This window comes from Monodelphis domestica, chromosome 2 (assembly GCF_027887165.1).
Source record: "Monodelphis domestica isolate mMonDom1 chromosome 2, mMonDom1.pri, whole genome shotgun sequence".
Taxonomy (NCBI): Eukaryota; Metazoa; Chordata; class Mammalia; order Didelphimorphia; family Didelphidae; genus Monodelphis; species Monodelphis domestica.
The window spans coordinates 495,204,650-495,231,309 of record NC_077228.1 but is presented as its reverse complement, the minus strand read 5'-3'; the positions used below and the strand labels follow the sequence as shown (position 1 = coordinate 495,231,309).

Here is a 26,660-nt window from a genome sequence, read left to right as displayed (position 1 = left end):
GTAGAAATTCTGTTTTCTTTATCCCCTTTATCCCTTGGTAAATTTCCACACTGCTCTCACCCAATTTGATGCTTTCAGCCATTTACTGGTAATTCTATATTCCATTCTCTTCCCTGATCGTTTCTGTAAAATGAACTGAAATCATTTATTATATGAAATAAATTATTATTATAACTAATGATTCCTCCATTAGCATACTATATACTTTAACTCATTATTGTTGAGAACTCCTTATCCCTTGATCCTTTTGCCCTTTTTCTGGAAGGTGAGGTCTCAGTCTAGTAATAGTCTCCCCATTTTAGCGCATAGACCTAGCTTAAGACTTGGAGAGCAGGGAATGAAGCCCCCTTTTGGATAAATATAGATGTGGGAATATGATAGAATCTTAGTATTTTAGAGCAAAAAGGGAGACATTAGGAATCATCTAGTCTGACTTCCTTATTTTTAGGTTGAGGAAACAGGCCCAGAGATACAAATGACTTATCCAAGGTCAAACAAAGGAAGAGCAGAGACTAGAGAAAATGCAGGTCTCTTGATTTCTGGTCCAGTGCTTTTTCCATTAGAACTGCTTTTCAATTCCTTAGCCCTCCTCTGGAGGCAAGCAGCATGGTGCCCAAGAGTCAAGGCTCAGGGGTTTAGTCACTAGATTGTGCGGTTGGGAGAATTAGGTGGGGGGTTGGGAAGAAGGAAGAGGTGGGCAGGAGGGTCCATCTAACGATGGAGATCTCTTGGCCGAGGATGGAGATGGAGGGTTTGGGGAGGGGGCGGGGGAATCGGGAGAAGGAAGGAGAAATGAGAGGAGTTCCTTGATTTTTATTACTGAGAGGGAGAATGGCAGATGCTCTGCTAGTGCCTTTCTCGTGTGTTTGTTTCTACAACTGGGAGTGGGGTCGATGGGCAAAGGAAGGGAACGGAAAAGCGTGAAATGCTGGGTGAAGGTCTTGCAATAAATAACCCGAGATTCTGCTCGTTGAGAAGGCTGCGGAGACATCTCCATCCTTCAGATGTAAAGGGACACCGGAGTTCGAAGCTCTAGGAAAGCAATCACCCAAACCCGACCCTATTCCTCTTGTTTTCACTAATTAGGCATGTGGCGGTGCTACTGCAAGAGGGTACCGCCATATGGCTAATTGAAGGGGGGAGTCAGGGGATGGTGCGTTTAAGGGAGGGGTCGGAGACTTGAGGGTTGAAGCTACCCTGAAATTTTGCAGGGTGGCAAACGACAGCGGTTGGGTGTCAGGATCCCTGGGAAGTGGCGACCAGACCCCTGGTTTTTTTTGGTTTGGACCTGCTATGTCTCGTGTAGGTAGGGGTAGTCCTTTCCTTCCTTGCCTGAAGCAGCGTTCTATCTCGCTGTCTCTGACAATCCCCATTTCTCTTTCTTTCTTTCTGGGGAAGCGGGATTGGTCTTCTGTCTTCCTTGGGATAAATGCCCCCCTCGACTGTCTCTTCGCCTCGCCCTACCTCTGGTTTGAGTCGGTACTGTCCTTCTCATCCAGTCTCCCCGACCCCCCCACCCCCACCCCCAATGGTCTCTCCCGATGTTCGGCTGCGCGAGTTGGGGAGGGGGGGAGAGGCGGAGCTGGGGTGTGTGTTGGGGGGGCAGGTCTGCATTGCTGCTTCCTCTGGTACCCAGAGCAGTCGCTGCTGCCGCCTCCTCCCAGCAGCCCCGACATTCTTCCCCCTACTTCCTTGCTGCGGGGACCCTTACCAGGTGAGACCCCCGACTCATCCCTTCCTTCCCGGCTCCCTTCTTCACTCCCTCCTGCCCCTCATCCATGCCCTGAATCAGAAGCTTCCTCCTCTCCACTCAAATTGGAGCCATTTTATGCTCCATTGCCTTTTTTGGGGGGGATCCCCCCCTCATCTTTCATCAGGGGATGTTGTAGGATTTGGATAGAAATTAATTAATTAATTTCCACCAGGATGCTCTCTCTCTGTCTCTCTGTCTCTGTCTCTGTCTCTCATTCTCTCCCCCACCCCTTTGAGATTGGGGGAGGGGGTTGGGAGAATTGTATGAAATATAGCTCTACCCAAATCCCCCAAGCCCTAAATCCTACCCATCACCTCATCTTTCCTTTCCCAGTCTTTTCTACATCAGGTCTGGGGATAAATGACCTTGGCAAGGGGTGGTGGTGGTGGTGAGGGGGTAGATTATGTCTCCTTTTCCTCTGTTTAAGGCTTGAGGTAAATAGGTTGGGAGTGGGAAGGGGGCTAGATATTGAAGGGTGAAAATAGAGCGAGATCAATGCACCTATTAGGAGATTCAGGGGGGGTTAGAGGGGCAGGTTGTGGGGATTTTGCATGTGGGGAGGGTGGTAAATAGCCAGGAGTAAGGCAGAGAGAGGGATTGATACCTAGAGATATGGGCAGTTGATAAAGGCGGGAAATGTTGGGGGTGATAATGGACATTAGTCTAGCGAGAAGACTTGGGTAGGTGGGAGGTGGGGAAAGGGGCTTAGAGAAGCCAGCTGGTTAATTCTTGATGCCCTGTTGCCCTCCAGACCAGGGAAAATGGGGGGAGGAGATTTGTGAACAAATATCGTTGACATTTTTCAGGCCTCTGTCCCTGAGTCCTGTTTGTCTGTCTTTGAATGCCTGTCTCTCCATATTCCTTCCCTTGCAGTCTCAGCTGTCACCTCCATTTTATCTTCACAGCAGTGGCCTTTTCCTCACGTATATATATACACGCTTGGAGTGAAATTGGGAGGGGGGGGTGCAGGGATAGGGGGAGGTGTTAGCACAGCTTTGCTTATCCTTGAGGTGGGGGCTGAGATTCTGCTTATCCTGCTGGAAAGGAGGGGGAGACTCTAGGGCACGCACCTCCTGTAGCATCTTATTCTCAGGAGGGTGGGGATTTGGATGTATTCGGTTTACCAATGACCTTGTCACTTGTGATGGGGATGGAGGGGAAGAGATGGATCATTTCATATCTGAGGGCTTTTGAGGTATTGGGGTCCTTCTGAACCCCAGATCTCTCAACCATCGTTGGACTTAAGGACTCTGAAAACACCTGATTCCCTCCATACACCTGCTCTATAGAATCCATACCTTTGAATGTGCCTCTTAGGAGTGAATTCAGCCTTTCTGATCTAAAGGGGTTTATAACTAGACTGCCTCCATATTATACCCTCCTAGGCTCTCCCTTCTCTCCAGCCTCCTCTCTCTCCCTACATACTCCATTGCTATTGAAGCTAAAAAATAACATTATTTCCTCTAGCCATAGCCAGCTCTTGGACTCTCTGTCTTCCCTTCTTTCTCATCTGACTCTTCTGACTCCCTGTTACCTGGGGAGAAAGAAGGTTGAGCTGCTTCACTGCTCTGGAGACCATATTTAGTCTCCAAATCCCTGGGGCAAACAGTGACAACCACAGGGTATGATCTCAGGCTAATCGTGCTTCCTCCTGCAGGACTCTTGGTAGACCCATTTTAGATAGGGGAAGGGATAAATTGGATGAGATTCTTCAATTCTTTCTTCTTCCTGGTGTGTGTGTGTGATCCACCATTACTGGGAATGATCAAAGGAATATAGATTTAGGAAGGGACTTTAGAAGCCATCCAGCCCAACCCTTTCATTTTAACAAGGAAAGGAGGCTCAGAGAAGTGGTACAAGGTCATACAGGTAAGTAAGTAGCAGAGACAGTATTCAAATTGAGACCCCCTGACTCCCAAACTGGTCCTCTTTCTACTCTAGGGATCAGTAGCCTTGGTCAAGCTGCTCATGGTTTTAGCTACTCAGCCTGAGGGAGCTAGACTCTGATTTTTGCTCTTTCTATCATATTCCCAATCTCTTAGCTAGGAGTGCCCTTAATCTCTCCAACCTTACCCAGTGCTGTTTATAAGGGAGCTCTCCCTAATAAGACTTTAAACATACTCCACAAGAGCATATGACCTTTTCCTTGGACTGTATTTTTTGGGGAGCCCACATCCCCCCTTATTTTGCACCAGTCTTTGACGCAATGCAGTGTCCCTGAATCTTTTTTACCCAACCCCAGGGAGGAGGGACAGAAAGGATTAAGTGGGGATTAGGAGGGGAAACTGAAGTGGGAGGGATGGTGGGGAAGGGTATGGGGGAATGAACTGGGAAGAAGACCAAGGATCTCTCAAGTGAAGGAATTAAGAGGTAAGATTGAAATGAATGAGATTCCCCCATATGGCATCTAGGTGGCTAAGTGTATAGAAAGCCAGACCTGGGAGGTCCTGGGTTCAGATTTGGTCTCAGACATTTTCTACCTGTGTGACCCTAGGCAAGTCACTTACTCCCAATTGCCTGTCCCTTGACACTCTTCTGCCTTGGAACCAATATTTAGACATGATTTTAAGACAAAAAGTAATAGTTTATTAGAAAGAAAGAAAGAAAGAAAGAAAGAAAGAAAGAAAGAAAGAAAGAAAGAAAGAAAGAAAGAAAGAAAGAAAGAAAGAAAGAAAGGAAGGAAGGAAGGAAGGAAGGAAGGAAGGAAGTAAGGAAGGAAGGAAGGAAGGAGAAAGGGAGGAAGGGAGGGAGGAAGGAAGGAAGGAAGGAAGGGAGGAAGGGAGGGAGGAAGGAAGGAAGGAAGGAAAAGAAAAGAAGATCCTCTACCCCATCTATTAGAGAAAGGGAATCTAGCTGTTGTACCCCAGAGGAAAGTAATGATCATACTTTCCCAGGCATACCTCCTACTTGAATCTTGGTTTTTACTTTTCATTTGATTCCTTTGTATGATCTGGTCAGGACAGTAGGTTGGGCACATCTAGGGGGATCTTGGAGCACTTAGAAGAAGCTACTTTGTCATAACCTCCTAATATATCCCTTAGCCCATGACTTGCTTATTCTTTCCTTCTTTCCTTACCTTTTCCTAGCCAAGATTTCCTTCCCCTTAGATTGTTCCCAGAGTTGGCCCTAAATTGTTTCTGTTTCCTGTAGAATGTGAGTCTTTGCTCTGGCTAGACCAGGCATGCCAATCTCTGTGAGGTCCAACACAGGAGAGGGAGACACCATAGTGGAGTGGAAAAGTCAGAGACCCCAGGATTAAATTTTAGTTTTGCCATTTATAAGGACATGATTTAGTCATGTCATGTCACTTCAGTTCACTGGGTCTCAGTTCTGACATCTGTGAAATGAAGGAATTTGGACTCAATGGTGTTTACGCTCCAGGACTTCCTGACCTTGATAGGGTTGTATCCCTGTGGGAACCCCATCATCAAAAACTGCCTTACTGCACTCTTACATCCTGCCTCTGATCACAAATTAGAACAAGGATCATGGTGACCAGACAGTGGAACTAAACATACCCTCCAACTATATTGGATCAAAAATTAAAAAGATAAAAATAAGGCGGAAAGCTAAAGGAAATTGGACAACAATGCTAATATGGCTGTGTTGTTGTTTTTTTTTTCCATCTCTGTATCTAGTTCTTGGTAGGGCAAGTAGGGTTTCTGAACATAATGGAAAAGGGATAGGATAAGCTGATGGAGTAGTGTTCTAAATAGTCTTGGGATGGTGCTTGGATCTGTTCTCCAACATTAAGGTGAGAGGGGTCTAATGGGAGGGGAAAGATGACTTTCTGGGTCTTCTCTCTGGTTCAGTCATAATAATCTAGGGATATTTTCTCAATTCAAAACTTGGGTTGGCCATGGTGGGGGATTGGAATGGGAAAGGGACTATATTTTGTGCTATTTGGCTTCTTCTGATTCTTATCCTTTTTTTTCTTTTCTTTTCCTATATCTTCCAGGACAACCATGTTCCCTACAGAGACCTGACGCCTCTTCCTTTGCTAGCTGGAACATTCCAACACAGCTCCAACCAACTTGATTTGCCTTTCCCTTCCTTTCCCTTTCCCCAGCTCCCTACTTTTTGACTATGCTGAACAGGTTGTAGGTTTATGTTTTCTACCAAATACCATCAAAGCCTTCCTCTCTTTGTCCTTACTCCTCCAATACATGCCCCCTTTAAGTTCTACCTCCTCTTTCATTCTATGCCCAAAGCTCTTTGAATGTACTTTACTTGGGGTAAAGTGTATTCATTAGGGGATCTTCTAAAATCTAGAATTTTTTTAGGGGACAAAACAGGGAGGGAGAGAAGGCAGAGAGAGGACCCCTGAGGGGTGTCCAAAGATTCTAGTCACTGCCATGGATGAAGGCTTCCGTGACCGGACAGCCTTCATCCGTGGGGCCAAAGATATTGCAAAGGAGGTCAAGAAGCATGCAACCAAGAAGGTTGTCAAGGGTCTTGACAGAGTTCAAGATGAATATTCCCGGAGGTCCTATGCCCGATTTGAAGAGGATGATGATGATGATGACTTCCCTGCCCCTGCGGATGGGTATTACCGTGGGGAGGGAGTTAGAGAAGATGAAGAAGAGGGAGGTGCATCCAGTGATGCTACTGAAGGCCATGATGAGGATGAAGAAATCTATGAAGGGGAATATCAGGGAATCCCCCGGGGAGAATCAGGGGGAAAGGGAGATCGTTTGGCAGATGGGGCTCCCCTGGCTGGGGTGAGGGGAGGTCTAGGGGATGGAGAAGGCCCTGGAGTTGGTGGGGAAGCTCAGCGGCGGAAGGAGAGAGAAGAGCTGGCTCAGCAGTATGAAACCATCTTGCGAGAGTGTGGCCATGGCCGGTTCCAATGGACCCTCTATTTTGTCCTGGGTCTGGCACTTATGGCTGATGGGGTCGAAGTCTTCGTGGTGGGGTTTGTGCTGCCCAGTGCTGAGAAGGACATGTGCCTGTCTGACTCCAACAAGGGCATGCTGGGTGAGAAGCCAACATCTTTGCTGTCCATTTTCTACCTCCCATCCCTTAGTACTCTGTTCCATTTCAACTCTGGCCAAAGAAAATCTATTGGGCACTGAGGGGACCCCTCCCCCCAGTAAGTCTTCTAGGTCCCCTTTCCTTTTCCCAGTTCCCTAAAGTTTGGGAACCTAACGATCCTTCCCTAATGAGTTACACCATGGCTATTTTCTTGCAGAGAGTGGGGGAAAGAGAATCTATGGCTAACTCAACATCTGACCTTGGGGTTATGTAATTGTAATGCTTTTGATTTATGTTTTCTTCCCCTCAAGTCTTCTCACTCCCCTTAGGAGATGGACCAGGGTCAAGGGAAATGGGGAAATGGTGTATCTTCATGACATTTAATCTTTTGGGATTGGGAGACCACTCTTCACTCATCTAGGCTGCTTTTTTGCCTTACTGAGAGATGGCTTATTCCATTCCTTTGGTGGGAAGGGAATGGAAAATGGGGGGGGGGAGAGTCTGAATCCCATTTCTTTTGCTTAGGTGGGAGAGAGGGATGATTTGACCTTGCCCCCAACTGTCAGTTCTTTATGGGGATGTGTAGCTGAGAACTCATGATGTTTTTGGGCTAAAAAGTATAAACCGTTGACACTTGAATGCCCCTTGGAAGTACCTAAATTATCTGCAGTCCCCAAACCAAAGGTTGGGATGGGGGAGGGGGGCCCCGTTGGCTCCTTCCCTGAAGGAGAGAACTCCACAGACTCACTATGAAAGGGAAGCCGTTTGGAAAGAAGAGAAAGGGTTGAAATTGGAGTTGGAGGGAATAAAGGTTAGATCCAATCTGGAGATTCCTGATTGAGAGATTAGTAATTGGAGATGAGCTATCTCCTTCACCAAAAAAACAAACAAACAAAACAAAAAACACAAAAGAGATTTCTAGCTGAACCTTGAGTGTGAAGCCAATGGGGAGGGGGCTCTGGTTTGGCTTTGAAAGGGTCCTGGAGGGAGGGACCTTGAAATCTGTGGATTTCATTCATTCTTTATTCCCTATCTGTTAATCCCGGGGCCCATTATGTTTTCATTCAGGGGTTCTTCTTTGGACTCTTGCCATGTTTGCCATGTCCATTTCCTTGCCAAACAGGGCCTTAACACTTTAATCTTGTTTCCTAACCCATGATCCACTTAAGCAACCAGATGTCTCTTCAGGTTTAACCTTGTTCCATCTTGCTATAATTTCATCTCATTTTGTACTCCTGTGTCTAGAGGACTCATGACTGACCTCCCCACGCTTCCCTTTCTATGTTTCACCTTCCAGGCCTCATTGTCTACCTGGGTATGATGGTTGGTGCCTTTCTCTGGGGGGGTCTGGCTGACCGACTGGGTCGTCGCCAGTGTCTGCTCATCTCACTCTCGGTCAACAGTGTCTTCGCATTTTTTTCGTCGTTCGTCCAAGGCTATGGCACATTCCTCCTCTGCCGCCTTCTCTCTGGGGTTGGGTGAGCAACAACTCCAAAGTTTCTCCCTTCCCTTCCCCATCCCTCTAGGATTCCCCCAATTCACCTACAACTTCTGTTTCCATTGCTAGATGTACTTTCCCATTTTAATAGCCACAATTTCCCATACCTACTCTTCAGAAATGCCTCCATGAAGATCTTCTGGAGGAAACCATAGCACCGAGAGGCTCTCAGATACCTCATTTTCCCACCACTATTGAACCTGCCCAAACCCTGGACTTTCCTTCCTCTTGATATCTCCAGTGGGCCCTCCAGTCTCTAACCATCACTGCCCTGTATCTGCCCTACTCTGTCTGGACTTTTGCGTAGACCTCCCCTCCAATCTCTCTTCCTTAAATTTCTCCTCCTAGGACTTTTCCCACTTAAATGTCCTAATTTCCTCAACCCTCTGAATCTTTAAGAGGTTCCACTTGCTCCCTCTCTTTTCCTACAGAACCCCTCATTTTAGAAGCCTGATTCCTGCCATAGATTTTCCAATTTCTCAAGGGAGAGAGAAATTAAGGAATGGGTTTGGTGGTAGAGGAATGATTGGAAGTCTATTCTGATCTGGTGGGAGGGATCAGTGTCAGGTTGGGATGGGGATCTGATTCCTGACTTACTCTTTAGCAACCTCTTCTCTGCAATTCCCTGCAGGATTGGGGGGTCCATCCCTATTGTCTTCTCCTATTTCTCTGAGTTCCTGGCCCAAGAGAAGCGAGGGGAGCATTTGAGTTGGCTCTGCATGTTCTGGATGATTGGTGGTGTGTATGCAGCTGCCATGGCCTGGGCCATCATTCCTCATTATGGTGAGAGCCCTCCAAAGGACTTTTTCTCCTTCTTTCCCCCTCACTCTGAGGCAGAAACTCCCCTTAGTCTGGAACCTTCATTTCTAACCAGAGGGAAAGCCCAAGAATCTCCCTTCTCCAAAATGGCTCTACATCCAGGGTGGAGCTGCCAGATGTTGCCCTCCAGTGTCCACTTTCTTCTTGGTTTCCAAGGATACCCCTTCATCTTTTTTTTTTTCAGGATGGAGTTTCCAAATGGGTTCTGCTTACCAGTTCCACAGCTGGCGGGTTTTTGTTCTCGTGTGTGCCTTTCCTTCTGTGTTTGCCATTGGGGCCCTGACCACACAGCCAGAGAGTCCTCGATTTTTCCTGGAGGTAAAGGGTGATGGAAATTGGGAGAGGGGAATCTTTTGCTTTGGGATTTGGGCTTTTTGGGGGGGATTTCTGGTTTTTACTTTTTATCTGCTGATTCATTTGTTGATTTTTGAGGTTTTTATGACTTTTACCTGGTTCAATTTGATCCTGGCTCTGTTGTGACCTCCTTTCTCAGTGGGGCCTTTCCTCTTTGGCCTTTGTGGCATTTTTGATATGGTATCGGGCTCTTCAGTGTCATTGGTGGCTTAATATGTTCCGTATGTTATTCCATGATCTTACTGCAAAGTGATGGACAGCACAATTTTTTTCAGGGGGCCTTCAGTTCAAAGCACTGAGTTAAGTGGTTTTCTGGTATATTCTGCCACTTTTGCCACATTATTCCTCCTATCAACTGTCATTTGGTCTAGACATCAAGAGCTGTAGAGTCAGGATCTGGGTACAAATCCTACCTGTGACTCTTTAGTCTCGTCTTTATCTAGCAGTTGTGTGGGGTAGTTGTCCCTGGGGTGATGGGGAGAGGGCTAGCTCCACTATTCCCCCTTTCTTGCCCTTATCCTCAGGTGTCATACTATTTTCCCCCCAGGCTGACTTGCTCTCTAATCAAGTTCTTCAGCTCTACCCTTAGGGAGAATGGTTTTCCTTTCACACCCAAGGGAGAAGGCAATAGGAAGAAGTATTACTTTGAGCCCGTTCTTTTAGCCATTAGCTCCCAGCTTGTTAAAAAGCCTTTTTGACAAAGAGGCTACACTTGTTTGCCTAGAAATGAATCTGGATCCTTGGCTTTCTCTCAGATATACTCAAGTGATGGAACACGGAGGTCAGAAATGCAATGGTTAACCTGTTTGTTTTAACCAACAATAATGAGCCAAAGGCAAAACAAGCTCTTAAGAAACTAAGGTTGATAACCCAGCCTCATTGCCTGAGAGAGACACTTTGGGGCTTGCAGTCAGGAAGACCCGAGTTCAACTCCTGCTTCAGACATTTACCAGTGATGTGACCCTGGACGAGTCACCTAACATCTGTCTGCTCCAACTGTGAAACAGGGATAACAAGGTTGTTGTAAGGATCAAATGAAATGATACTTATTTATAAAGCATTTAGCACAGTGCTTGGCCTGTAGTAGATGCTTAATAAATGTGTTTCCTTTCTTCCTGTGGGAGCTAATGAGTGAATAGAAGCAAAGGTCTGGAAAGGGGGGAATCCCCAATTCTATTCTCAACAATTCAGGCCACTTGCTGTCGGTTCTGTGTGGCCTCTATCTCACCAGCTTATTGTTCCTCCTCTTGGTGGCTCAGCCTTTATTCCTCTGTCATTGTGCTCTTGTCAACTTGCTCGTGCTAATCTCCTTTCCTTTCCTTTCCTACTTCCTTGAGGCTTCTTCTCTTTTAAGAATAAGAGAGGGTTGTTTAATAGTCACAGAGAGAGAGGAGCTATTGGGAAGGTTCATCGCCCTCCAGTGTCCAGTTATGTTCAAAATGAGGAGGTTGTATTAAATGACCTCTGGGGTCCCTTTCAGCTTTCCATCTCTGATTCTATGCCCTCCTTACTTCTTTGGTCCACCTAGACCCTTTTCATCATTTTCCTGTTTTCCCAGGTTCTCCCTTTCCCTGCCTAAAAATCTCTCCTAGTCTTGTTCTTCTCTTGCCCTCCACTCCAAGAGCTATTTGGATGCCACTGAGCCAGGAAAGAGCAGAACTGGGGAAGGAGCCCTGGAATGGGTATCAGGAAGCCCAAGTTTGAGTTCTAGTCTTGGAGCTGATACTCACTAAGCCAGTGTGTGTGACCTTAATCAGGTTATTTAATGGATTTTAGAAGCTTCCTCGGTTAAACGATGGGATTGGACAAGATAATATCTAAGATTCTTTTCAGCTCCCAGTCTACCCCTTTCTTGGGAAATTCAGAAGGTAGATTCCTGTGTGTACTGGGGGTAAGAGTGGTAGTGGGTTAGGTTGGTGGTATATCTCTGAGATAATCTTGGAGTCTGTGTATTGGTTCCAAGGCAGAAGAGTGGTAAGGGCTAGGCAATGGGGGTCAAGTGACTTGCCCAGGGTCTCACCGCTAGGAAGTGTCTGAGGCCACATTTGAACCCAGGACCTCCCATCTCTAGGCCTGACTCTCCATCCACTGAGCTACCCAGCTGCCCCTCAACCTTCTCATTTTACAGAAGAAGGAACTAAGGATCAAGGAATTGAACTGTCTTGCCTAGGGGTCAAACAACTAGCATGTGACTAGCAAAGTCTGGCATTTGAACCCATGCCCTTTATGGGAGACATTAATTGTCTGTAACTCTCAGAACAGGAATCAGATGAAGCCTGGTCTGCTTGGGAGTGAGGATTGGGAGTGGATGGGAGGGAGGGTGGAACTAGAATTGAGGGAAGCAGCCGTGATCTGGGGAGTTTGTGGGGTTTAAACCTGTGACTCTGGTGCAGAATGGGAAACACGACGAAGCCTGGATGGTCCTAAAGCAAGTCCATGACACCAATATGAGGGCGAAGGGGCATCCAGAAAGAGTGTTTTCAGTAAGTTGTTCCCTGGGTGTGACTTCTTCCCCTTTGGGATCTCTAGAGACCCCTCCCTCTACTGAGAGTGTTGGGGTAACGGACCCCTTCCAGGGCTGCTGGATTCCTTCTTCCCATAGGCTAAGCTGTGTGGCTCTGCCCCCCATCAAACCTGGCCGTGATCCTCTCCATCCCCTCAGGAGCCAGCTCACCTTGAGTCACCCTAGTGCATGTGGGCATGAGTGTAGGCATCATGTCTAGCTTGTCTCCCTGCCCCATGACCTCCCAGTTTGCTGGAATGGAACCTGATAAGGCTAGGGGATGCCATGACCCTTGTGTGGTGAGCAGCTCTGTCTCTTTCTTCCAGGTGACCCACATTAAGACTATCCGACAGGAGGACGAGTTGATTGAGATCCAGTCCGACACTGGGACTTGGTACCAGCGCTGGGGGGTCCGAGCAATGAGCCTGGGGGGCCAGGTAACAGGGGGATTCTTCTGGGGGGGTCCATAGAATAGGAGCTGGGAGGAAGTGCCACTCCTTCTCCCCTTGACTGTCTACCCCCACTTCTAGGTTTGGGGGAACTTCCTTTCCTGTTTTGGCCCCGAATATCGGCGCATCACCCTGATGATGATGGGTGTGTGGTTCACCATGTCATTTAGGTAAGAGTTTGGCTAGGGTTCAATAGGTGTCTATGTCTGTTTTGGGGAGGGAGAGGGAGAAGAGAGAGAGCAGAGGAAGAGCTGAAAGTCAAGAAACATTAATAAAATGTCTACTATGTGCTGGGAACTGTGCTAGGCTCTGGGGATACAAAGAAATGCATCTTTAGTCTACCTTCAAGAAGGACGAAAGGACACAAGGAAACAAGCATTTAAGCACTCGCTGTACGTGCCAGGTGCAGGACTTGGGAGTTCGTATTTGAGTGAAGGGGGACAAGAAATCAATAACTAGGCAGCCAGGTGATGTGGTGGATAGATGCCTGGACATGGGGCCAGGAAGATCTAGCTTCAAATTGTGCCTCAGCCTTGGGATCCTGAGTCCATCACTCTAGCCTCTGTGCCCCACTTGTTCATCACCTGTAAAATGAGAGGGCTTGAATTTAATGGCCTCGAAGTCTCCTTCTACTCCTGAATCTATGATCCCAAGATAGGTCCACAGTATGGAACGTCATCTCAAAGGGGAAGGCATTAGCAGCCAGGTAGACCTGGAAAGTCCCCTGGCAGAAGGTGGTATTAGGTGAGGGGGGAACACATTCAGCTCTTTTGGGGGGAGAGGGAGTCCATGCAAGGAGGGGGAGATGGGAGAGAGGGGAGTGGGGTTGCCCTGACCCTCCTCCCCATTTCTTTGTCTTCTGTCCCATTCTGTGTGTGGGTGACTCCTCTCCTCGGTGGCCACTGACTTCGGGGCTGTGATTGATCCCTCCCTCAGCTACTACGGCTTAACTGTCTGGTTCCCGGACATGATCCGTCACCTCCAGGCAGTTGACTATGCTGCCCGAACCAGGCTCTTTGCGGGAGAGAGGGTGGAACACGTCACCTTCAACTTCACACTGGAGAACCAGATTCACCGTGGGGGCCAGTACTTCAATGACAAGTAAGGGAGGGGATCTCCCTGATTCCCTTTCTCTGCCCCCAGCCAAGTCATCTCCAACCAGGCAGTCTTCAGTGGCAAAGCTCAGGGTCTGGGAATTCTAGAGGAGAGAGGGCTGGTGTCAGACATCTCTGCTTCCTCCTTTTCTCCGAAGCCAACGAAGGGCACGAATTGGGACCCCAAGAGTAGGGGGAGGAGGGGAAGACTAAGAGGGCTACAAAGAAGAATCTCTCCCCTTTCTCCCTTTAGTAATAATAATAATACTAGAATTCATAATTACATTATAATATAATCAATAAATCATAGCAATATTAATATATCATTGCATATTAATTTTATCATTCATTTATTATATAATCCATAATTTATTATTTAATATAATATATTATTTATCATATAATATATTATTTATTATATATTCATTATATAACATATCATTATATAGTGTTTATTATTGATTTATTATATAATATATTTATTATATTATATGTTTATTTATTATGTAATATGTTATTTATTATATAATATATTAACATAGCATTGGTTGTTGATGATATTATTAAATATATTATTTTATATTATATATAGCTATATATAATATTTGCATATTATATATAGCTATATATTATATATTTATATAACATAACATAGTTTGCAAAACATTTTCTGTATTATTATTTTTGAGCCTCACATCAATCCTGTTAGGTAGATGGTTCTATTATCCTCATTTTATAGGTGAGGAAAAAAAGGGATGGTTAGCTAGCTTGGTGGATTGTGAGCCAGGCATCGAGACGGGAGGCCCTAAGTTCAAATATAGCCTCAGACACTTCCTAGCTGGGTGCCCCTGGGTAAGTCACTTAACTCCCATTGCCTAGCCTTTACCAGTGTTCTGCCTTAGGACCAAAAAAGTATGGATTCTAAGATGGGAGGTAAAAGTTTAAAAAAGAAACAGGAGGAAATGGAGAGTGAGGTTCTCCTCTCCCCATCTTTGCATTTCCAGGTTTATTGGTCTGCGCCTGAAGTCAGTGTCTTTTGAGGACTCCCTGTTTGAGGAATGTTACTTCGAGGATGTCACATCCAGTAACACGTTCTTTCGGAATTGCACATTCATCAATACAATATTCTACAACACAGGTACCAGTCTTTTGCTTGGAAAAAGGTGAGGTGGGCATTGTTGAGGGAGTGGGACAGAATCCTCCCCGACACAGACCACTGATCCACAAACAGCCCACTTCCCTCTTACCCTTCTGCCCCTGCCCCTACTCCCCTACACATGCTCTGAATTTTGAGTTGCCTTTTTTTTTGTCCTTCAGACCTTTTTGAATACAAGTTTGTAGGCAGCCGACTGATAAATAGCACATTCTTGCATAGCAAGGAGGGCTGCCCACTGGATGTGGCTGGGACTGGTGAAGGTGCCTACATGGTTTACTTTGTCAGCTTTCTGGGGACCCTGGCAGTGTTACCTGGGAACATCGTGTCAGCCCTGCTCATGGACAAGATTGGCCGGCTTCGAATGTTGGGTAATTGGGGAGCAAATAGGAGAGATGGGCAGAGAACAGTTTTGACTCTGGTGTAATTAGGAAAGGATGATGGAGCTTTGAGATTTAGAGCATACGCCTTGGCTGTGTAGAAACAACCAAGTTTAACAGGAATAATTAGGCTAAAAATAGGAAGTTACCAGTTATAGGAAATTATTCTCCTGCCCCCTTTCCCCCATCAGGCTTATTCAATGCATCCTTGAGAGGCTCTAGGGTTTCTACCTTCCAACTATCCCCACCCCCAAACCTAGTGAATGAATCTTAAATTTTTATTTGAGAGATGTATTTATTCCTGCTTCTTTCCCTGGCTCATTTAATGCCTGCATGCATAATTGTCCCTGGGTATTAAAACTCTACTTGATATTGCTTCCTACTCAATAAATATTTAGTGAGCACCTATTTTGTGCCGGGCATTAGGCTAAGCAATCTGTGCCTTGTGAAAGAAGAGGTGGGGGCCCAGACTAGACTCTCTGGTAGGAGGGAAGAGTATTGAGAAAGATGAGGAGAAAAATGCTCTTGCCTGTGATGCTGTGGATCATGCCCTTTGGCATGATCCACAGCATCACAGGCAAGAGTTGATGTTGAACTGTACATAGGCATAGAGGATGGCGGCTGGGTTGTGGGACCTTTGGCTCTCTCCCAACCTTGATGCCCTGTCGTCTTTTGCTTCCCAATCCAGCTGGCTCCAGTGTGATGTCATGTATCTCCTGCTTCTTCCTGTCCTTTGGGAACAGTGAATCTGCCATGATTGCTCTACTCTGCCTCTTTGGAGGGGTCAGCATCGCGTCTTGGAACGCGCTGGATGTGCTGACCGTTGAGCTCTACCCCTCAGATAAGAGGTAGGTAGGATAAGTCTCGGGGCTGGGAATAAAAGAGGGAATGGAGGGACCAAAGGACTGGAGGTAGAACAGGATTGTAGTGGGAAGAGGAGGAGGAGGGGGCACCAAATAGAGGAAAATCGTTCTTCATTCCAACGGATGAGATGGATTAACACAGAACCTTTCTCCATACCCTGTTTTCTCTACAGTAGCTTATTGCTTCTGTGCTCACTGCTCCCAGAATTCCCACTGCTAGTCATTTTTGTGTCGTTCTTTCACTCTCTCCAATTTCCATAGTTGTTATACTACTTCCATTGCTCCATCTTCCCATAAACCCCATAGTCCAGCTTGGAAATTTCCTGCCCTTCTCTCCCATCCATATAATGCCCTTGAGTTCTCTTTTCCGCTGCTCCCTCGTTACCATCCCCAGCCACTCTCCTTCCTCTCCAAGTCTCTTTGTACCTTTCTTACTTGGCTTCCTGCCCCCAAGAATCCCCATCATCTCCCCTTTCAGCCCTCTGATGGTTTGGTACTTCTCTCCCTGCCTCCACAGGACCACAGCCTTCGGCTTCCTGAACGCTCTGTGTAAGTTGGCCGCTGTCCTCGGGATCAGCATCTTCACCTCTTTTGTGGGGGTCACCAAGGCTGCCCCCATCCTCTTCGCCTCAGCGGCGCTTGCCCTGGGCAGTTCCCTTGCCCTAAAGCTACCTGAGACCCGGGGGCAGGTGCTGCAGTGAGGGAGAGCTGGAGGACATGGGGGCAGTGCACTGTGAGACTAATAGCTCCTTCGTCACCACCCATCTCCACCTGGCCCCGAGAACTCCCCGCTGCCCCTCTCTACCCCTCTTCGTGTTTGGTGTCTTAGCTGTGTGTGTGCGCGTGCTTGTGTGTGTGCATGTGTGTGCATGTATGAGTGTGGTCCTCGTGGGGCAGGGGCTACAGAGGAGAAAATTCTTCCCCCTCAAGTTGTGGAGAAGCTCCATCCCCTCCGTCCACCTATCCTTAATGTTGTACAGAAGATACTTCTCCCTCTTTCTCCCTGATGTTGTAGTTCAGGCTTTCACCCCGACTTTGGGGCCCATAGAGAAAGCCTTCATTCAACCTGTGTGAACCTCAGCTCTCTCTGGGAGCTAATATCCAGGGGGTAGGGCCAGAGTGCTGAGGATGAGGTCTCTTTTCCCAGGGACCCTTCTGTCTGTTCTTTAGGGGTAAGGGAAAGTGGAGAGGCTGAAGCCCAGGGATCTGAAGATGGGGTGCGGGATCTGGGGGAGAGGGAACTACTGAAATGGAGTCACAGGATGTCCTCCGATAGGTCCCTGTGGATGCTGCTGGGGGTAGCAATAATCCTCAGCCCCCTGGCCTTCCCCTTCCTGTCCCCCAATTTGGGTTAAAGTGTGAACCCTGAGTTTTATAAAGTTTGATTTCTGATTTTTATTTATTTATATTCAGTTCTGAGGCAGCTCAGCAGTGGTGTGTGTGTGTGTGTGTGTGTACGTGTACTTGTATCGAGTGTATGTAGTGGGGAGGGGGTGTTGCTGTATTGTCCTGAAATTTAAACCAAGGGGAATCTTAACAGATACATGTGACTGTGGTCTCGCCAACACAGTTCCCTGTTTGTCCTTCCTGTGTCAAGCCTAGGAGGTTTAATCTCTGGGTTGGGTGGGCAAAGGAGATACCTAGACTGGGGGTGGGAGGGACGCCATCTAAGCACAGTGTCCCCTGCTCTCCCCCTAGAGAAGCACAGGCTCCCTTGCAGGTAGGGGTTCTACCCGCCATAGCACAGGCCCCAACTCTCCAAAGGGGCCCCATCTGGACTCATGGGGAGGCACTTGGTCAAACCAGCAGACAGATCTAAAAGCACAAGGATCCGGGAGGGGGGAGACGGGATCCCTTTCTCTGAGACCCTCTAGCCAAGCTGGGAGCTTTGGTGAGGTTCCTGCCCTAGCCCAGGAGCCTCATTTCCACCATATAATCTCTACCCCATGAAATGGCCCCTGCCTGCCATTTAAACTGTAGCTGCTCCTTACCCTGTGTGACTGGTCTTTCTCTGGTGCCCCCCACTGTAGTTGTGATGTGTTGTAGTTTTTAGATGTTTGTAAAATGTAAAAAAATAAAATAAAAAAACAGGAAAAAAAGGGGAAAAGTATGAAAAACACAAATAAACTCCAAATTCCCCTTCCTCCTATATTGCGTCTGGCCCCTCCTTGCCCTATGGTCACTCCCCTCATTTTGTAACACTGACCAGGTGGTGACCGTTGAACTCTTTGTGTCTATGCTCAGACCACCCCTTCCCTTCTGGTGCCATGTGTTATGAGCCACAGCTCTGTCACCCCATCCTGCTGGACGCAACCCCTCCCCCCCAGCCCAGGAGGGACCGTCCACCTTCCCACCCTCCTGGGAATACCCCTTCCCTCCAGTTGATGTGAAAAAATGAAATGAAAATAAGAGAAAAATAAAATTTTAAAAAATCCTTAAAACAGATAGTGTCGTACCTTTATTTCTTTCAAACAAGCTTATTTCTGTTGATCCTTCTGCCCATTTTGTCTGGCCCAGGGGGATGAAATAAAAAATGGAGCTTTCCATATTCTTCATCTTGTTTTCAAACTCTTACCTTCTAGCTTAGAATTGATTCTAAGTATGGATTCCAAGGCAGAAGAGTGGTAAAGGCTAGGCAATTGGGGACTTATCCAAAGTCACACAGCTAGGCAGTGTCTGAGGCCAGATTTGAACCCAGGGCTCCCTGACTCCAGGCCTGACTCTTCTCTGAGCTACCTATCTGCCCCCTCCCCAATATTCTTCTTGAGACCGTTCCATGATGGTGGATAATCCCAATATTTTCCCCTCTACCTTAGCCTGTGACTCCTGTGACTGAGGGGACCCCCTCCCTTTCCCTACTTATGCATCACTACAGCTGATCCCCTGGCATATACATACAGAGTTACAAAGGGGAGACTGTGTTTCTCTCCTTAGCTGTTACTTTGGCAGTTTTGAGATTTCTGATCCCCTCAATATCCTAAACCTTGATTCATGGCAGTAGCTTGGGAGAGGGCTGGTAACTTGGCCTCCCCCAACCCTTCCTAGTCCTTTATGCCTTGTCTAATGTCTAATAAACATCCTGAGTTAGGATAAAACAAAACAAAAAAACAACCCCAGCCAAAAACTTATTCTTGTTCTTCCCATTCCACCCCCATTTTCTGACTGGCCAGAACCTTAGTCCAAGCTTATCTTTCTTCTGGATTATTGTTGTAATTTCCTAGCTGATCTCAGGGCTTCCAATCTATTCTACACATGTGTTTTATATGCCTTAGTCTCCCTCTCCATTCATTATTTTTACTTTCCAAAGAATTGGTTAGAATCCCTAGTTCCTCTCAAAACTTTACTCAAATTTCACCTTCTAAGGAAGACCTTTCCTGATTCTTCTAGCTCCTATGGCCTTCCTCTCTCATCCCAATTCCCTTATATTTATTTTATAATCCATGGACACCTTGTCTTTCTACAGCATAGAGGTCTTGTGAATTTTAAAACTATTCCATCCTAATCAGACTGTACTTTAGAAGATCTGATTTAGCTATTTCCTGATTAGTAACAATGGAGATACTTGGTTTAACAGAATCAAGTCTTGGGAACTATACATTTTTCCACCCTCCTTAATTTAACAAGATTAGGAAGGTCTGCACCAAACTCAAGATTTAATTATCTGAGGAAATGGCCTTCAACAGACATGTGCAGAAAAAGCAGACAGACCCTAAGTCAAGCTAAGCTATCACTGGTACAGATGAGATGCAGGAAAGTGATGTAAAAATCTATATAAGGCACGTCACTTCCTCTTTCTTTCTTTCCCTGGAGAGGAGACTCTGGCTGGCAGTGTGCTAGGCGTTCCAACATCTTGGAGTGGTTATTTGTCTGCATTTGGCAGTGAGTTTTGCCCTTGAGCTGATTCAGGTTCAGGCATCTTGGCTGAGCCCCTTTGGAGGTCAGGCTGATTCCTTCCTCCTTCACACTCAAAACCTTACTTTCTAGATTTCCTAATCTTCCTGCCTGGTACTAGCCCCTTCCTTCTTCCTTCTTCTTAATCTCCTCCACTATATTAATTAAATCACCATAAAATTTCCAGCTGACTTGGGTATTTTATTATTTGGGATTTTCCCTGGTGACCAAATTAAATTTAGATTTTTTAAGTCACAATGCTAAAATTATCCTTTACAGTCTTCAGGACCAGGTAGTTTCATTTTTGACTCTGTTTCTCTTGAAGAGCCTAGCAAAATGCTTAATGTTTGTCAGTTGATATCACTTCCTTAGCTAAGCACTCAAGGCTTTCCATAATTTGGCTTATCATCTTCCATCTTCCTTTCTACTGTAAGGATTAAATTTAAGATGACTGGTCACTAGAATTAGTCATTTTATTAAATCAAAAATAGTAGGAGAAAAGATAGAAAAACAGGAGAAAGAGTGGGATTTTGACAAGAAAGCTGTATTTGGCACGGGGGGGGGGGGGGGGGGGAGACATCTCAGTTTGAATCCATAGCTGGGCCACTTATGAACTTCTGAACTTAACTCTTTGGGATCCAGAAGCCCTTAGTTTAAACACCAGCATTTTACAAATGAGGAATCTAATGTCCTTTGAGTTCTAAATCTATATAGTTTGTCTTATTCTGTATCGCTTCTAAGGATGCCCATTTGTTGCTACTTCCAAGTATCACCCAATTCCTTCCAGTCTCTCTAAGAATATTTAATTGACTTCTAGTCAAATAGTGATCACATAATCCCTCTGAACTAGCCACAATGCTGTACCACTCAGCACCCATCAGTCAGTCACACAGCATGCAGTTCAAAGACAAAGACAAAAATGTAAGTCACTACTCTGTCTCTGTTTCTGTCTCTCTAAGACACTCTATCTCCAGATTCCATACTTCTCTTTCTCTCTCTGTGTCTTGAAATGTCATAGCTGAAGGGATCTTACAGATTCACTAGGTCGTCTATTGATGTTAAAATATGGATCTAAGATCTCATTGACTTGGAAGCTCTTTTGTAAGTGCCAAAACTGTAAAGGATAATTTTTAGTGTTTTGACTTAAAATCTAAGTAAGTGGTAGCCATGGGAAATTCCCAAATATGAAAATACCCAAGTCAGCTGGGATTTATGGAGATTTTAATTAATAAAGAAAGAAGGAATTAAGGGAAGGAGAGAGAGAGAGAGAGAGAGAGAGAGAGAGAGAGAGAGAGAGAGAGAGAGAGAGAGAGAGAGAGAGAGAGAAGAGAGAGAGAATTAATTTAAACTGCTCTGGCTCAAGCTGAGCCAACCAGTAGTTAAAGGCCTTGGCCAAAATGACCTCCCTGAGCTTAAGGGAGAGTGAGTCAGTCTTTATCACTCACCACAAGACTGTCTCCAAGCTGGGTTCTTCCACTCTGAACTGAAATTACTCTCCAAACTGAATTCAATTGTCCCTGAACTGTTTCTTCGCCTCCTTTTAAAGAGATTTTTCTCTTGTCACCTCCCCTAAATTTTCACATCTACCAATCACAGTAGACACTTTATTTCAGGACTGCCCATTTTTAGTTTTCACCTTCTTTGGTTTTCACCTTCTCTGGTTAGATTAAATCTTCTGAGTACTTCACACCTCTTTGTTAAGCTTGCCTTTTGTAAGTTACTTGACCTTTTTAGGTACTAATTTAACCTTTACAGGTACTTAACACCTTTTTGTATTAGATCTAAAAATAGACCTAGCTTAAGGCTCTAGCTTTACTATAAGGTATGAGTTGGGGACTTTCATTGTTCCCCTAAGGCAATATCTGAGTATGGGTGGAGTAATTTTAAAAGTTCCCAATACATTCCTGATTCTTGTTAGACCAAGTATCTCCATTCATACAATAAGGAAATATCTAAATCAAATCTTCTAGCCTACAGTCTGAGTAGTTTTAAGATTCATACTTTCCACTGATGGGGCTCTCAGTTCATCCATTCTTGTTCTTTCTGAACTCTTGTCTAGTTCACCAGTGGGGAGTCACCCAATATATTGGGGGTTTTCTGATATCTCCAGGATACCAATGAATCACTCTGGCTATCCACACTGCCATTTTAGCATCACCTTGTGAGTATTCATCTTCTATTCCTATCATAGGTTTCCTTGATGACATTTCTCCCTCTGTTCTTTGAAATTCCTCATTGGTTTTATGCTTGCATCCATCATGTACTTCTCCATTGCCCTCTGTGATTTCTGTTCAGTTCTTTGGAGATTGTTGTATTCCTTGTTAATGTCAGGAAGGGAAGACATCAAAGGTATGGAAAAAGTTGCAGACCTTATAAAAAAAGGATAATAATAACTACTAACCCGAGTGCCTTCTCTGCCACCTATACAAAATCTTTATGCATTATTTCTCTATGAGGAGATGATGCAATGATGGTACAAGTAGGGAATGAACAGACTTCAAAAATGGATATTTAACAATGGATACAACTTTTTTTTTTTAACCCTTATCTTCCATCTTAGAATCCGGAATACAGAAACCACTGTATATTGGTTCAAAGAGAGAAGAGCAGTAAGGGCTTGGTGATGGGGGTAAAATGGTTTGCTGGGGGTCACACTGTCTGAGGTCAGATTTGAATCCAGGATCTCCTGTTTTTAGTCTTGGTTCTCAATCCACTGAGCCACCTAGCTGTGGAAGCCAAAGTTCTGAGATATTACAGCATTTGCCCTTAGTTACCCAGGCAGTTAAGTCAAAGGATCTGAATCCAAGTCCTTGTACTCCAAATCTAGTTTTTTTCCCACTAATCTCTACACCACACCCAGGCTCCCTCAACTAAGTTTTACATTTCTGGAAGATGAAATTTGCCGTATAGTGCAAATAAATAGGCATCCTTAGGAGTGACACAGTATAAGACAAGCTATAGAGATTTAGAATTGGAAGGATCTTAGTTTCCTCATTTGTAAAACACTGGATCTGATAAGCAAATTAGATGAACACAGAATAGTATACAATATATATCAGATCTTTGGGAAAGGAAAGACCTTAAAACCAAGCAAGAGCTAGAAAAAAATCACAAAATACAAAATCAATAATTTTTATTATATCAAATTAAAAAGTTTTGTACAAACAAAACCAATGCAACCAAAATTAGAAGGGAAGCAACAAATTGGGAAACAATCTTCATAACAAAAACCTCTGACAAAGGTCTAATTACTCAAATTTATAAAGAGCTAAATCAATTATACAAAAAAATCAAGCCATTCTCCAATTGATAAATGGGCTAGGGACATGAGTAGGCAATTTTCAGTTAAAGAAATCAAAACTATTAATAAGCACATAAAAAAGTGTTCTAAGTCTCTTATAATCAGAGAAATGCAGATCAAAACAGCGCTGAGGTATTACCTCACACCTAGCAGATTGGCTAACATGACAGCTATGGAAAGTAATGAATGCTGGAGGGGATGTGGCAAAGTTGGGACATTAATGCATTGCTGGTGGAATTGTGAATTGATCCAACCATTCTGGAGGGCAATTTGGAGCTATGCCCAAAGGGCACTAAAAGACTGTCTGCCCTTTGATCCAGCTATGGCACTGCTGGGTTTTGTGAGATTTAAAATGGTTGATGTCTTAAACTGTAGTGAGTTAAAATGGTGGAAGATATAAATTGTGATAGATATAAGAGAGGGTGAGTAAATTTTGACCGCAGAAAATATGTTTCACTACAGTGTCTTGGTTTTTAAATCAAATATAAGGTGGTCACCAGGGAAATATTCCCAATTATTCAAATACCCAAGTCAACTGGGTTTTATAGAGATTTTTAATTAATAATATAATGAGGAATTAGAGGAAGAGAGAAAGAGTAAGAAAGGAATAAATATGAAGGGCCTCAAGCCAATATGGCCTAGACCTGAGTCTTAAGAGAGAAATCAGTCAGTTTTTTAACACTTACCACAAGGTCTGACTAAACAAGGATTCTAGTGACACCAGGCCAGCTCCATCTCAGCTGACTTCACCAGAGAGCCTTCCAGCCAGAGACTGTTCCAAAGGGCCTTTCTCCAGAGCCTCTCTCAAGAGATTCTTCCCAAGCGATCCTCATCAGAGATCCTCCAAAAGGATTTCTCCAAAAGGATATATCTCTCAAGAGATTCTGCTTTTTCTTATATAGGGGTTTTTCTCCTATGTCACCTTCTCTAAGTACTTACATCTACCAATCACTGTAGACGCTTTCCAAAGGACTGCCCATCTAAATTCCTGCTAAGTTGACCAATCTCCTCAGTAAGTCTGAATCAGAAAAAATGCTGCTGTGTCGACCAATCTCCTCAGTAAATCTGAAGGAGAGAAAACACAGCTGAGTCAACTAATCTCATCAAGAGAAAACTTACCTGACCCTTTTAGGTACCTAGCATCCCATTGTATCAATTCTAAAAACAGGCCTGGCTCAAAGAACTCCTTGCCCCACCATAAGCATGGATCCAAGTACTTTCTTTTGTTTAGCAAGGAGTTTTCTCCCCTAAAGCAGTCTTAAGTACGGGTGGAGTAGAGGTCCTCCCATTTCTGATCCTGGTGAGTTCTCACATCAAAATGGGGAATGTTTCTCAGTAGGGAATTTGTTCCAATTAAGAATTCCCTGATGGGGAAATTTTTAACATTCACAAGTCTGAGAGATTTTCAAGATTTACAGTTTGTACCCCAAAGACATAATAAGGAAAAAGACTTGTATAAAAATATTCATAGCTGCGCTCTTTGTGGTGGCCAAAAATTGGAAAATGAGGGGATGCCCTTCAATTGGGGAATGGCTGAACAAATTGTGGTATATGTTGGTAATGGAAGCACTATTGTGCTCAAAGGAATAATGAACTGGAGGAATTCCATGTGAACTGGAACAACCTCCAGGAATTGATGCAGAGCAAAAGGAGCAGAACCAGGAGAGCATTGTACACAGAGACCGATACACTGTGGTACAATTGAATGTAATGGACTTCTCCATTAGTGGCAATGCAGTAATCCGAACAACTTGGAGCGATTTATGAGAAAGAATATTATCCACATTCAGAGGAAAAACTGTTGGAGGAGAAACACAGAAGAAAAAACAATTGCTTGAATACATGGGTCAAGGGGATATGGCTGGGGATGTAGGCTCTAAATGATCATGCTAGTACAAACATCAACAACATGGAAATAGGTTCTGATCAAGGACACAGGTAATACCCAGTGAAATTGTGGTCAGCTGCAGGAAGGGTGGGTGGAGGGGAGGGAGGGAAATAATGTGATTATTGTAACCAAGGAATAATGTTCTAAATTGACTAAATAAATTAACTTAAATAAACAACAACAACAACAACAACAACAACAAAACCACTGGATCTGAAACATGGCTTTACCAAAGCGATCCCCTTTATATACACAAGATCTTATTCCATCTTATGTTCTCTGGAAGGTATCCCTGCTATCATTCTCTTTTTCACTTATCATCAAACTCTCCCTGTCTACTGGCTGCTTCTCTACCTGCCTACAAACATGTCCACGTCTCCCCCATCCTCAACAACCCCCCAAATGACTTATTCACCCCCTCCATGACTCTGTCTCTTCTTGTAGCTAAACTCTTTGAGAAGGCCATCTATAATCAGTATCTCCCCTTCCTCTCCTTTCACTTTTTGAATCTGACCATTTATTTTTGGTTTTGTTTTTAATACATAACAAAACAATATAACATGATTTGTTATAAATATGTAATAAATTATAATGTGCTTAGCCAAGAGGAACAAATTCTCACATTAGCTATGTTCAAACATTTGTCTCATTCTTATTTTTTCCTTCCCATCCCTTCCCTCTCTCCAACATAACAGTTAATTTGGCATATGTTATACATATAGTATCATATGATACATATTTCCCTGTTCATCATTTTGTAAAACAAGACATATGTTGCTTACACTAGTGAAAAATTCATGGAGGAAATAAAGTAAAGAATGGTATGTTTCACTCTGCATTTGGACTCTGTCTGCTCTTTCTATGCTAGTGGAAATTCTTTTTTTTTTTGTCATGAGTCTTTTGGATCCTTGCCTTTGTAAGATTAAAAATTAATATCCAAATACTCCAAGTATTATTTTTATAATATTTAGTGATAGTAATTTGAAGCACAGGAAAGAATATCCTCAGTAAAGAGAAAGCTTCCCAGACAACACAATAAGGAGAGCATGCAGAGCTGCCAGGTAAGCCCCAAGGGCTGGGTTTCTAGCCAACTTATTTCCTGAATGACAGGATGCAAAGTGAGCAGTAACTTAAAAGGATGCTGGGTAAATGTAGTCCAGGTGTTTCAAATTTCTATTTGCATACCTTGTTGATAATAGTTGTCATTCACCGTTGATCATCATACATTATTATTGTTTGATTCTACTGGTTCTGCTCACTTTACTTGGCATCATTTCATATGAGTTTTTCCATGTTTTTTTTTTTTCATGATCATCTTGTTTGTCATTTCTTAAAGCACAATAGTATCCCATTATGATCATATACCACAACTTGTTCAGTCATGTCCCAATTGATGGACATCCCTTCGGTTTCCACCTCAAAAAGAGTATCTACAAATATTTTAGAATAGTTTCTTTTTCTTCTTCCTTGATGCCCCTAGGAAATAAACCTAATAGTGGTATTACTGGGTCAAAAGATATACATCAAAAGTATTGTAACTCTTTGGGTAAAATTCCAGATTGCTTTTCAAAATGGTTGGCTCAGTTCACAGTTCCACCAACAATGTATTAATATTCCTGTTTTTCCGAATTCTCTCCAACATGTCATTTCCCCCTTTTATAATTTTTGAGATAATATCACAGAGTTGTTTTAATTTGCATTTCCCTAATCAACTATTATTTAGAGCATTTTTTCATAAAA

At 44.3% G+C, this 26,660-nt stretch overlaps 1 protein-coding gene across 1 annotated transcript; it reads left to right on the top strand.

Moving 5' to 3' along the window:
• The first annotated feature begins 1,194 nt into the window (after positions 1-1,194).
• Positions 1,195-18,281, top strand: SV2A (synaptic vesicle glycoprotein 2A). Its single transcript, XM_003340497.4, has 13 exons — positions 1,195-1,714; positions 5,712-6,730; positions 8,025-8,205; positions 8,857-9,008; positions 9,229-9,362; positions 11,792-11,881; positions 12,228-12,338; positions 12,432-12,520; positions 13,287-13,451; positions 14,449-14,582; positions 14,762-14,968; positions 15,666-15,825; positions 16,358-18,281. Exons 2-13 carry the CDS (start codon positions 6,109-6,111, stop codon positions 16,539-16,541), a joined length of 2,229 nt encoding a protein of 742 aa, XP_003340545.1. The 5' UTR covers positions 1,195-1,714; positions 5,712-6,108; the 3' UTR covers positions 16,542-18,281.
• The last annotated feature ends 8,379 nt before the right edge of the window (positions 18,282-26,660 follow it).

Bases quoted from the DNA above. Each gene is read 5' to 3' on its own strand.
- SV2A (XM_003340497.4), top strand. From the start codon at position 6,109: ATGGATGAAGGCTTCCGTGACCGGACAGCCTTCATCCGTGGGGCCAAA. The intron at 12,521-13,286 runs GTAAGAGTTTGG...TCCCTCCCTCAG, and splicing joins TGGTTCACCATGTCATTTAG to CTACTACGGCTTAACTGTCT. The intron at 14,583-14,761 runs GTACCAGTCTTT...TTTGTCCTTCAG, and splicing joins TACAATATTCTACAACACAG to ACCTTTTTGAATACAAGTTT.